This window comes from Eumetopias jubatus, unplaced genomic scaffold (genome assembly GCF_037043125.1).
Source record: "Eumetopias jubatus isolate StellerSeaLion01/CBP00866 unplaced genomic scaffold, mEumJub1_p1.0 scaffold_7, whole genome shotgun sequence".
NCBI lineage: Eukaryota > Metazoa > Chordata > Mammalia > Carnivora > Otariidae > Eumetopias > Eumetopias jubatus.
Genome location: NW_028274813.1, coordinates 64,734,842 through 64,747,429, shown reverse-complemented (window position 1 = coordinate 64,747,429; position 12,588 = coordinate 64,734,842). Strand labels below are relative to the sequence as shown.

At 39.9% G+C, this 12,588-nt stretch overlaps 1 protein-coding gene across 4 annotated transcripts in view; it reads left to right on the top strand.

Moving 5' to 3' along the window:
- The window catches only part of LOC114217909 (developmental pluripotency-associated protein 3-like), a 60,412-nt gene extending 48,040 nt beyond the window's left edge, over positions 1–12,372 (top strand). For all 4 annotated transcript variants that reach the window (XM_088024654.1, XM_088024655.1, XM_088024653.1 and 1 more), the window contains exon 4: positions 11,266–12,372. In XM_088024654.1, the coding sequence (XP_087880780.1) occupies positions 11,466–11,963 (498 nt within the window). In that variant the 5' untranslated portion in view covers positions 11,266–11,465 and the 3' untranslated portion in view covers positions 11,964–12,372. The remainder of the gene's footprint in view (positions 1–11,265) is intronic.
- The last annotated feature ends 216 nt before the right edge of the window (positions 12,373–12,588 follow it).

Sequence of the window (12,588 nt, the reverse complement as noted above, 5' to 3'; positions counted from 1 at the left end):
GACGTGGGGCAAGAGCCAGCTGCTTCTACTGAGCTCTCCTCCTTCATCCCAACTGCCCTGTTGTGAACTACGAGTTGAGTTGTGTCTTCCCTAGTGCTTGAATGCCATTCACTACTCTCTATAGACACCAGCCTGGTCGCTGCTGGGCCCTAGCTTGTGTCCATTGGCAGCTGGGGGCAGAGCATGAGCCTCTTCCCCTGATGGTAACATTTATTTATCTATCTATCTATCTATCTATCTATTTATTTTATTTATTTATTTTAAAGATTTTATTTATTAGGGAGGGAGAGAGAAGGCACAAGTAGGGGGAGTGGCAGGCAGAGGGAGAAGCGGGCTCTGTGCTGAGCAGGGAGCCCGATGCGGGACTCCATCCCAGGACCCTGGGATCATGACCTGAGCCAAAGGCAGACGCTTAACCAACTGACCCACCCAGGTGCCCCTGATGGTAACATTTAAATCAACAGCATTCCCAGGGCCCAGTGAGCACATTTAAATAATAAAAATAATTGTTATCGGGCACCTGGGTGGCTCAGATGGTTAAGCGTCTGCCTTCGGCTCAGGTCATGATCCCAGAGTCCTGGGATCGAGCCCCACATCGGGCTCCCTGTTTCTCGGGAGCCTGCTTCTCCCTCTGCCTCTCTCTCTCTGTCTCTCATGAATAAATAAATAAAATCTTTTAAAAAAATTGTTATTCTATACATAGCCAATGATAAAAACATACTGGGACAGAAAAAGGATGCCTTAGAAATGAGAAGATATATTTAAAAGAAGATATATTTAAAAGATACATTTAAAAACAAAAAGGAAAACTTCTCCAGTAATCCCCAGTCCCCACGTCTAAATTCTTTGTGGCTAGCCGGCAGGCAGATGAAGAAATTAGAAGACACCAGAGTCATCATCGGACCTAACTGTCCTCCTTTCTCTAAAAGACAGAGATCCAGAAGGATCTTCTTACTTGGTTACCCATGCCTTGAAAACATCTAAATATCTACACTAAAGAGTGTGTGTATTGGGGTGTGTGTATTGTGATTTATAAAGCACCATGGAAACATTCTCATTTCCAGGCATGAGGATTACACTGATTTTACTCAAATACAGAAGCTTGGGGCTTAATGCACTGATGTTTCTTCTTGGGGGTTCAGTAGCCTGAATGACTGACAGGGACTCAAAAGCTGCCATCAAAAGGCAGAATTTTATCAAATGCAGATTCAAATCTGAGATTCTTGACTTCAACATTAGGAAGCACAATTATGTTTTCAAAAATTTTTTTTTGTTCATCAGTATTTTATTATTATTATTTTTTTAAAGATTTTATTTATTTGTCAGAGAGAGAGAGCACAAGCAGCGGGGGAGCGGAGGCAGAGGGAGAAGCAGGCTTCCTCCTGAGCAAGGAGACTGATGTGGGACTCGATCCCAGGACCCTGGGATCATGACCCGAGCCGAAGGCAGACGCTTAACTGACTGAGCCACCCAGGTGTCCCTTATTATTTTTTAGAGATTTTATTTATTTAATGCAAGAAAGCATGAGCGGGGGAGAGAGGCGGATGGAGAGGAAGAGACAGACCTTCCCACTGAGCAAGGAGCCTGATGCGGGGCTGATCCCAGGACCTTGGGATCATAACCTGAGCCGAAGGGAGGTGCTTAACTGACTGAGCTACCCAGGTGCCCTTGTTCATGAGTATTTTAAATGATAAACTTCATGCTCATGTAAGAAAATTTAACAATAAAGGATATAAAGTGGTTTCCTGATATAAGGGTTTTCAGCCCTTAATCACCATTAATAGTTTCTTGTATATTATTCAACAAAATTCTAATGCTTATATAAAAGGACACACACATGCTTCAACAAATATAAAAACTGTGTACAAATAAATTTATATTATATATGTATAAACTATAAAATCATAATTAGGAGCATAATATGCAGTCTATTCTGTAAACTTTTTTATAATTAAGTGTTGATCTGCTACATTATAAAAAATAGTTTCATATTATTCCAATATTTGTATTACTCTGCTTTAACCAGAACCTTAGCAATGGACATTTATGTTGCTTATAGTTTTTTGTTTTTGTTTTTTTAAATTGGTATCACTTAACTGGCCTCTAATATGTTGCATCAATTGATACTCCTACCAATGGCATATGTGTGTGCCTGTTTTGAACCGCTATTGTCACTGAAGATTATCAAAAGTTTTCTAAATAGATTTGAGGATCTAAGTCAGTCCTTTTGGTAGAAATGTATATATGGGGGAAATTCGTGAAGTCAGCACATTTACCTAAGTAAACAAACTATAGATTCCAGGTCAATGTAAGAGTGAAGTATAGAGTCACTGATTTGTGATTCCCTGCTTTATTTTCCTAAGATTTGGGACTTATAAAGCCTTTCCTCATTACAATTCTCCAAGCGTTGAACAGGTTTATAGTCTAGACAGTGATGTTGCTCTGTAGACTATGCTAAGGCCTCTGTTTCCAGCTTCCTGGATACTTGTAGTTAACAACCCAAAAGTTTAAGGCTGTGCTGGTAGTTTGAGACTCTAATCAATGTTTAACCATGTTTTTGTATTTTGGAAAATACGTTCAGACACCCAATTTGGGAGGCCAGAAACACATTTCCTCTCTACTCTAGTGATATGGGGCATACTCACTAGTGATATGGGGCGTATGCACTGTATCTTCCCCAGAAATTTGGATCTTGGCAAGAGGCCACTCCACCTTACATACTACCCTTGACTGAATGAAAGACCAGCTAAGAAGCACAACTACTAAATGGAAGAAGGGGAAGAGAACTGGGTGGGATGGCGGGGAGGGAGTGATGGTAGGTAAAAACCCCTCTTGGCTATGGAGGAAAAGCAGAGGGTTTCAGTTCCCTTGTGGGAGGCAAAGATGGTGTGCAGCACCAGGAACAGGCTCAAAATAGTGATCTTGGCAGGGCATACCAGACTTCTGAGATTGATTATAAAAGTTTCCAGCTTATGAAGTCTCCAGTGTCTTTTTTCAGCCAGCAACTGGAATGCCAAAGGCAAGGCATTTTTCCAGTAACTTGATATACTTCCTATCAACTAGCAGTTCCTTCGGACTTCTTGAGTAAGGAAGCAAAGAGTTCTCTCCTATGTTGAGGGAAAGAAACCTGTTTCTTGGAAACAGCTCTGTCATATTTCACCAGAAATACCAGCATAGCCTCACCGGTTATATTTCACAGGGCTCTGATGATGTCCCATATTCTCAGAAGGAAAAGACAAGTAAACACAAGTCGGCTTCAGCATTCTAGATGCCTGGGTGCACAAAGTGTAGTGTGTTTACTCTCATCTCCATACGTACCACAGTATTTATTTCTGGCACTGAGAAACAGCATTTGATGAACCCAGAAACGCTTGGGTTTTATACAACACTGTTTTTTGTTTGTGTTTATTGTTTGTTTGTTTTTTTAAATAAATCCTTACTTTACTTTAAAATGTCTATCGGGGCGCCTGTATGGCTCAGTTGTTAAGCGTCTGCCTTCGGCTCAGGTCATGATCGAGCCCTGCATTGGGCTCCCTGCTCCCCAGGAAGCCTGCTTCTCCTTCTCCCACTCCCCCTGCTTGTATTCCCTCTCTCGCTGTGTCTCTCCCTGTCAAATAAATAAATAAAATCTTAAAAAAAAAAAATAAATGTCTATCATGGGGCACCTGGGTGGCTCAGTTGGTTAAGTGTCCGTCTGCCTTTGGCTCGGGTCATGATCCCAGGGTGCTGGGATAGAGCCCCGCATTGGGCTCCCTGCTCCGTGGGGAGCCTGCTTCTCCCTCTGCCTGCAGCTCCCCCTGCTTGTGCTCTCTCTCTGTCAAATAAATAAAATCTTTAAAAAAAAATAAAATGTCTGTCAACTGGTTTTCAAAATTTTAAATCACAACTTTTTGTTGCAGGTTTTCTAAAAAATAAATTAAAGCCAAGTACTAAAGAAATTCAGATGATTATCAAATATTTGCCCTCCAAAAAAATGCTAGGCATAGCTAATTTTACTGAGTTCTTCAAGGCATTCTTGGCATCTATTTTATGCAAATTGTTCTAGAAAGTAAAAAAGTTCAGAAAAGGTCAAGCTCATTTTTGAAGGCTGAGATCTTTTTAAAAATGTGTTCATTCATTTATTTACTTTTTTAGAATTGAGAATTAACTGGCATATAACATTGTATTAGTTTCAGGTGTACAATATCATGATTGATACTTGTGAATATTGTGAAACGATCACCACAGTAAGTCTACTTAACATTTGTCACCATACATAGTTACAATTTTTTTTTTCTGGTGATGAGGACTTTTAAGAAGCCTAAAATATTGGGGTGGCTAGCTGGCTCAGTCTGTAGACATGTAAATCTTGATCTCAGGGTTGTGAGTTCAAGTCCTATGTTGGGTGTGGAGCCTACTTAAAATAATAATAAACAAACAAATAAGAAGGCTAAAATCTTGATTAAAAACAAGATAAGGACAATACATGAAAATTATTGGCCCTAAATACTTATGAATGTGAATACACACACACACACAAAATCCTAAATCAAGGGCTAGCTAAACAATTAACAAGGTATTAAAAAAAAGTCATACATCAAAATCAAGTAGTTTATCCTAGAAAAGCCAAACAGGTTCAAAAATAGAAAATCTAGCACATTAAGGAGCTAAAAGAGAAAAATCATTATCTCAATTGATTGAGAAAAAAAATTAGATAAATCTTAGGTGCCTATTTATGATTATTTTTTTAAAGCAAGAACTCAGCATACGTGGAGTAGAAGGAAGCTTAATTTGATAAAGATTTTATACCAACTTTGGGTACATCTCTTAAAGATTGGAAACAAATCCTTCTAATTTAACATAGTGCTTGCAGGGGAAGAAAAATAGTTTTCCCTCTGTCCTTCTGAGTTCTTAGCTGAGATCCCTATAATAAAAACACAAATTAAAACCACAAGAGAAGAACAAAGAGGAGTTATTAACATGTATACCTCATGTGGACATGGGAGATACCCAGGGAAAAATGAGTAATTCCCTGATGTGTCTTAGAATTCAGGAATAAATACCAGTTTAATAGGGAAAGAGGAGGGGGGGAATGTAGGCCTCTTAGGGGAGAATAAATGATATGTAGGAAAGATAAATGGGCACTTAGAAGAATAGATTATATATGATATGATAGTTTGTGACACAGTCTTTTTGGGTATGGTTTTGACTTCTAGTCTCCTCTCCTTTGATAAAAGTCAGTCTTCCTTGGTTGATGAAACTCTCGGGGGGGGGGGCGATTTATATCAACTGAGCTCTTTTTGGAGGCTCTGTCTTAAGCAGATAAGGCGAGTTCCCTGCATTTGCTGTTTTTCAAGAGCCTACAGCTCAAAATAACTAATACACCAAAGTGGTATATTTTGGGTTGGCATGTCCTGAACTCCTACAGTCATATTTTGGAATGGCATTGTTCTGCTAGCCTTCATGCTATGAGGAAGAAAAAAGATATAGTTTATTTTAGCAGGTTCCACACATAATAAAATTTTCCTGAAGATGATTTATAAAGTGCTGAAAACATGAAAAAGGAAAAAACTCTTGTAGACTTCTGTCATTTTTTTTGGTTATCCAATTTGCAACTCTTCTTCCTATGTGGGAGAAATCCTTTATTGTATACCATGTAGGTGAGATGCAATGCTCTGCTTTCTACAATGGAAGCTTAGGTGGAGACATCTTCCCTCTTCTTGAACTGTAGCATTTCAGCAGCCAGTGAGGTATCTGATCTTGGCCTGGCAAAGAGATGCTCCTGCTGAGACTCTACTCTAGACAGATGGCCTGGATGTTTCCATTGAGCTAGCTGTGGTAGAATTCAATGGGGGCAGTGCCCTGCAGCTTCCTACCTTTTTTTTTTTTTTTTTTTAAGTAATCTCTACACCCAATGTGGGACTCACACTTACAGCCCTGAGATCAAGAACTGCATGCTTTACTGACTGAGCCAGCCAGGTTCCCTATAGCTTCCTACTTCTTGGTCTTCCAGAGCTGCCTTGATTCCTGCACATTTTCTAAGTTTAGTGTTCTGTCCCCATTGACTTGTTAAACCCATGAAAGCTTTCAATGAATTCTCATTTTTCTTTTCAACTTAAGATACACCTTGCTTTCTACCACCTAGAAGAAATCCTACTAATATTATATTCTATTTCTTTCCAGATTTTTGCTTTGCATTTTTTATATAATTAAGATCAAGCTCTATACATTTTTTTTAAGATTTTACTCATTTATTTGACAGGGAGACACAGCGAGAGAGGGAACACAAGCAGGGGGAGCGGGAGTGGAAGAAGCAGGCTTCCTGCCAAACAGGGAGCCTGACGCGGGGCTCGATCCCAGGATCCTGGGATCATGACCTGAGCTGAAGGCAGACGCTTGATGACTGAGCCACCCAGGCGCCCCGAGCTCTATACATTTTTGTATTTGTTTATCTAGCTCAACATGCACAAATACATCATTTTAAATACTAGGTAAATAAATTTTAAAGTTTATGTAATTATTCTATAGTATTTATACCATAATTTCCTTACCCATAATCCTATTGGATATTTGAGTTTGTTCCAAAATGTTCAGGTTATCATAAATAATTCTTCAAATAAATCATTGTGTATGTTTTTCTCAATTGTTTTTAATATGTCCTTATGATACATTCCCGAGTAGAATTATTATACCCAACAGTAGGAGTCATAGTATTAAGCTTGTGTCCAATAAATACAAAAATGCATGACAAGTACAGAGAATGCAGAAAGGACTGGCCATTATAATCATCAAAAAATTTATTGAGCGCCAATTAGATATATGGCATCATTGGTCACTAAGCCATGACCCCTGCCTTACAAGCAAGTCAAACATTTCTCCCCATCTAACTTGCAAATGAGATCTACCAATAAATAATCTACAAAAATGAAGAGAGTGCAATGTGTAAACAGGACACTGCACTAGAATGAGCTGTTACAGAAGACATAGAATATTAGCTCTAGAAGGAACTATAATTACTTTATGGTATAAATAAATGAAAGTAAAAAAACAAAATTTATGTTTTTCAAGCTGTATAATTACAAAGGTTTGAACAAATAGATAAATGAACCTAAGTACTTTAGGTCAAGATAAACTTCCAAAGAAATTTTTTTCTGGCTATAGATGTATTCAACATAATCCCCTCCAACCTAGGCTGGCTGTCCAAGTTCACAACCCATATTGCCTCTAAAGGGGAATTTGGTTGCTAAACCAGCAATGTGACCCAGCAATTTGTCTATAGCTGTCTCTATAGCTTCCCGCAGTTGAGTCTTGCAGGCCACTTGCCCTCCAGACCTTTCAGCAGGCCTACCAGTGTCAGGATGGCTGGAAGACCAGGTGGCAGGCATGATCCCAGGGGGCAGATGGTGGTAATCATGGAAATACTGGCTACTTTTGTTGGTAATGTATCAGGAGAAAAGATGTCAGGCAAACTGTTCCTTCAGTAGCCTCATGACTTGAGAAACTACATGACCTTCATGACACGAAGGGGGCATGTTCTTGTCTGACAGCTTGGGGTGCTTTGGCATGTTGATATCCTTCTTGGCCACCATCACTCCCTCCTTAAAAAGGAGTTTATAAATCAAAACAGTATAGTACTGGCACAAAAACAGACACATAGATCAATGGAACAGAACAGACAGCCCAGAAATAAACACACACTTATACGGTCAATTAATCTATGATAAAGGAGGCAAGACTATGCAATGGGGAAAAGATAGTTTCTTCAACAAATGGTGCTGGGAACACTGGACAGTGGCATGCAAAAGAATGAAACTGGACCATTTTCTTACACCATATACAAAAATAAACTCAAAATGGATTAAAGACCCAAGTGTGAGACCTGAAACCATAAAAATCTTAGAACATAGGAAGTAATTTCTTTGATAGCCACCATGGAAACATTGTTGTAGGTAGGTCTCCTGAGGTAAGGGTAACAAAAACAAAATTAAACTACTGGAACTATACCAAAATAAAAAGCTTCTGCACAGTAAAGGAAATGATCAACAAAAACAAGGCAACCTATCGAATGGGAGAAGATATTTGCAAATGATATACTCAGTACAGTATATCCAACATATATAAACATTTATACAACTCAGCACCAAAAACCAAATAATCCAATTAAAAATGGGCAAGGGAGCCTGGATGGCTCAGTCAGTTAAGCATCTGACTCTTGACCTCAGCTCAGGTCATGAGCTCAGGGTCATGAAATAGAGCTCCCTGTGTCAGGCTCTGCACTCAGTGTGGGAATCTGTTGAAGATTCTCTCTCTCTTCCTCTCCCTCTACCCTTCCCCCTGCTCACTGGCATGCTCTCTAATTAAAAAATGAGCAGAGGATATGAATAGACATTTTTCGAAAGAAGACACACAGATGGCCATGAGAAACATGAAGATGCTCATCACTTATCATGAGGGAAAAGCAAATGAGAACCACAATGAGACAGCACCTCACACCTGTCAGAATGGTTAAAATAAAAAAGACAAGAAATAACAAGTGTTGGTGAGGTATGGAAAAAAAGGAACACTCGTACACTGTTCATGGGAATGTAAATTGGTGCAGCCACTGTGGAAAACAGTATGGAGGTTCCTCAAACAATTCAAAATAGAAGTACCATATGATACAGTAATCCTACTATTGGGTATTTACCCAAAGAAAACAAAAACACTAATTCAAAAAGATATATGCACCCCAATGCTTATTGCAGGATTATTTATAATAACCAAGATATGGAAGCAACCCAAGTAACCACTGATAGATGAATGGATAAAGAAGTGGTACACACATACACACACTGAAATATTAGTCATAAAAAAGAATGAGATCTTGCCATTTGTAGTGATATGAATGGCGCTATAGAGTATAATGCTAAGCAAAATAAGTCAGTCAGAGAAAGGAACACCATATGATTTCCCTCATATGTAGGATTTAAGAAACAAAACAAAGAAAAAGACCAAAAAAAACCCCACAAAAACCCAGACTCTTAAATATAGAGAACAAATATTGTTTGTGGTGGTTGCCAGAGGAGAGGTGGGTGGGGGATGGGTGAAATAGGTGAGGTTTTTGAGAGTACACATGTCCTTTTTTTTTTTTAAAGATTAAAAAAAAATTTTTTTTTAAGTTTACTTATTTAAATAATCTCTATACTCACTGTGGGGCTCGTACTCATGACTCCACGATCAGGTGCCACAGGCTCTTCCAACTGAGCCAGCGAGGTGCCCCTTCAAGGTTTATTTATTTTTTTAAGTAGGCTTCACACCCGGTGTGAACTCACGACCCTGAGGTCAAGACCTGAACTGAGATCAAGAGTCGGATTCTTAACCAACTGAGACACCCAGGTGCCCCAAGATTTTATTTTTAAGTAATCTCCACACCCAACGTGGGGCTTGAATTTACAACCCTAAGTCCAAGAGTCCCATGCTCCACTGACTGAGCCAGCCAGCCACCCAAGAGTACATGTCTCCTGATGAGCACTGAGAAATATATAGAATTGTTGAATCATTAATTATACACCTGAAACTAATATCACAGTGTATGCTAATTATACTTCAATTTAAAATGCAAAAATAGTGATTAACATAACAATAAAAATTAAGGAAAACACAAGGGGAGTATTCCCCCCCAAAATAAATAAATAAATAAATAAAATGCAAAATTTTTTTTAAAAAGACACAGAAAACAAGTTTCACAAGAAGGATGTTTGTTCTCTAGGTCCTTATCTTTTACACTATCTGCAAGTCTTTTGAAACAAATAAAGGAGTTTTGGTGATTGGTTAAAAAAATAAGAGAAAAAGAGTTTATAAATGGCAATCCAGTTCTTTGTGGACATCAACATCACCAGGGGCTGGGGCTGGAAAGCCAAGATAAACTACTAAACTTAATTCTTTATAATAAAAATTCAGACAGTCTGCATCTTAGGACCAGAAGGAACTGCTGGAGGATGACCCAGTCTTTTTTTTTTTTTTTTTAAGATTTTATTTATTTATTTGACAGAGAGACACAGCAAGACAGGGAACACAAGCAGGGGGGCGTGGGAGAGGGAGAAGCAGGCTTCCCGCGGAGCAGGGAGCCCAATGCGGGGCTCAATCCCAGGACCCCGGGATCATGACCTGAGCCGAAGGCAGCCGCTTAACGACTGAGCCATCCAGGCACCCCGAGGAGGACCCAGTCTTTTCTCATTCTCCATATAGGGCTATTTTCAGGGAATACTTAAAGAGCTCAGTTACTTGAGAAGGAAAAATCCCTTCTTAGCCATAGTACTAAAGAAGAACAACAATATCTTTTAAAAGTCTTATTTCATTTATGCTTGTCCCTAGAAATGGAAAGGACACAATGATCTGTAGAATTCTCTAAACAATTCTTTTTTTTTTTAAAGATTTTATTTATTTATTTGACAGAGAGAGACACATGGAGAGAGGGAACACAAGCAGGGGGAGTGGGAGAGGGAGAAGCAGACTCCCCGCTGAGCAGGGAGCCCGCTGCGGGGCTCGATCCCAGAATCCTGGGATCATGACCTGAGCCGAAGGCAGACGCTTAACCGACTGAGCCACCCAGGTGCCCCTGAACAATTATTTCTGCTTAACTGCTAAACTTCACCTTTATATGGACCTATTGCTGCAACTTCCAAAGGCAACCAGAGATGTTTTAGTCGGCCAGAGCAAATAGGATTTACAGCAAGAGTTTCAGACCAAACAGACTAAATCAATGATCTGAAAAAAAAGACACAAACAAAACTCCCAACTTTTCCTGGAAAATTTGGGAACACATTGAAGAATGTGTCCCCACTTGGAAGGCAAAATGGAGATCCACTCCATTGCATTTTATATTCTTTGGTACCAGAGCCTGGTGCTCTAAGGTTTTTGGTTGCATCATGAATGCCACTTGCTGTGGCCCAGAATATTTGGGCCCAGGACACAGTGCAAATACCATTTTCCTGGTCAGGACAGATCTCCACCCTACCCCCACACCCGTCATCCTTTCATGTCCACATGAGAATAGCTTTGCACAGAACGCAAGGTGATTCTACATTCTGGGTAGGAGAACTTACTGTGGCCACAAATCTAGCCTTTTCTCCTCCTTACAGAATGGTGTCTTAGTTTTGCATTAGATTTGCAGAGGGATCAAAGCAGTGAGTGCAAATTAACCTCAGGATGAAGGACTTAAGGAAACAAAAACTCCTACTTTCAGAGGAGGAAGGTGGCAAACAGAACCCCTTACAAGTAACTCTTTTTTTTTTTTTCTTTTTAAAGCAAGCTTTACACAGGAGATGGCTTTGAACTCAGGACCCTGAGATCAAGAGTGGTGTGCTCTACGGAGTGAGCTGGCCAGGGGCCCCCTCAAACAGAACCCCTGATGACCAAATTTCAGAGATCTGTTTAAAATACATAACTTTACCTCCCACTGGACCCCGAAGATCCAGGAGGAGCTTCGGTCTGTGACCAGGCTTCCAATGGATTCGCCAAAGCAGCTTTACCCAACCTGGGCCCTGGGGTCATCTCAGATGCCCAGTGAAGAGAAGTCCCAGGAAGGCTCGGGTGCCTCTCAAACTATCTCCGAAGTATTAACAAAGAATCTTGGTAAATTGACTCTCGACTCTAGTATCCAACTCCCTGCCCCTCTACCAGAATATCCATCCCAGCAGCAGGGCAGAGAGAAGAAACCACAGGGGCTGGTTGAGCGCATCCTTAGCAGCAGCAGGAGGAGGACTGGAGTAAGGATTTTGTTAACTGCTCGGAAAGAAAGGATGGCAAGGATGATTCGAATGATTCAGTACCAGCGCTACCTCAGCCCGGGGCCCCAGCTTCAGAAAGATCCACAGCAGAAGGAAGCTGAGGAGGGTGAATCAAGAGTAGAAAGATTTAGATGTCGCTGTCATTATTGCCTTTATCATAAAGATCTTTCTGAGGAAACCAGCATGGAGAATAATTGTGACATAGAGCCAATGTAAACATAAACTTTATTCTTGTATGGTTTCTTCTTAACAAGTGATTTTAGGATCACTTTGCAGCAGCTTGGGAAAGCTGCTCTATGTTAGGGCAAACTATAATATTTTGGTAATCTATGATATTATAAAGTCTTTTGTATCTTTTCTACCTTCATACCAATAATTTGTGAGGAATCCTGTAGTTTGCATTTGAATGACTTCAGTATATGTCCACCTTTTGATTTGACCTAAGAAAGCACTAATATGTTTTGAGTGTTGCCTGTGTGTTTGAGAGGCCTGAAGTCATTAAGACAACACCTAACCTCAAAAATTGGAAGCCAAGTAACTTGTGCAGGAGTACACAGAAAACTTTGGGTGGTTTGGTTTAGAGCATGATTAGGGCAGATGTGTATGCTAGATTTTGTGGTTTTCAAAAATGGTAATAAAATTTTTTTGTGCTATTTCAATTTTCAGTAGCAAATGTGTGTGTAGAGGATCTTATTAAAATTGACTTATTTGAATACCTCTTAAAAAAAATAAAATAAAATACATAACTTTAGGGGCGCCTGGGTGGCTCAGTCGTTAAACGTCTGCCTTCGGCTCAGGTCATGATCCCAGGGTCCTGGGATCGAGCCCCGCATCGGGCTCC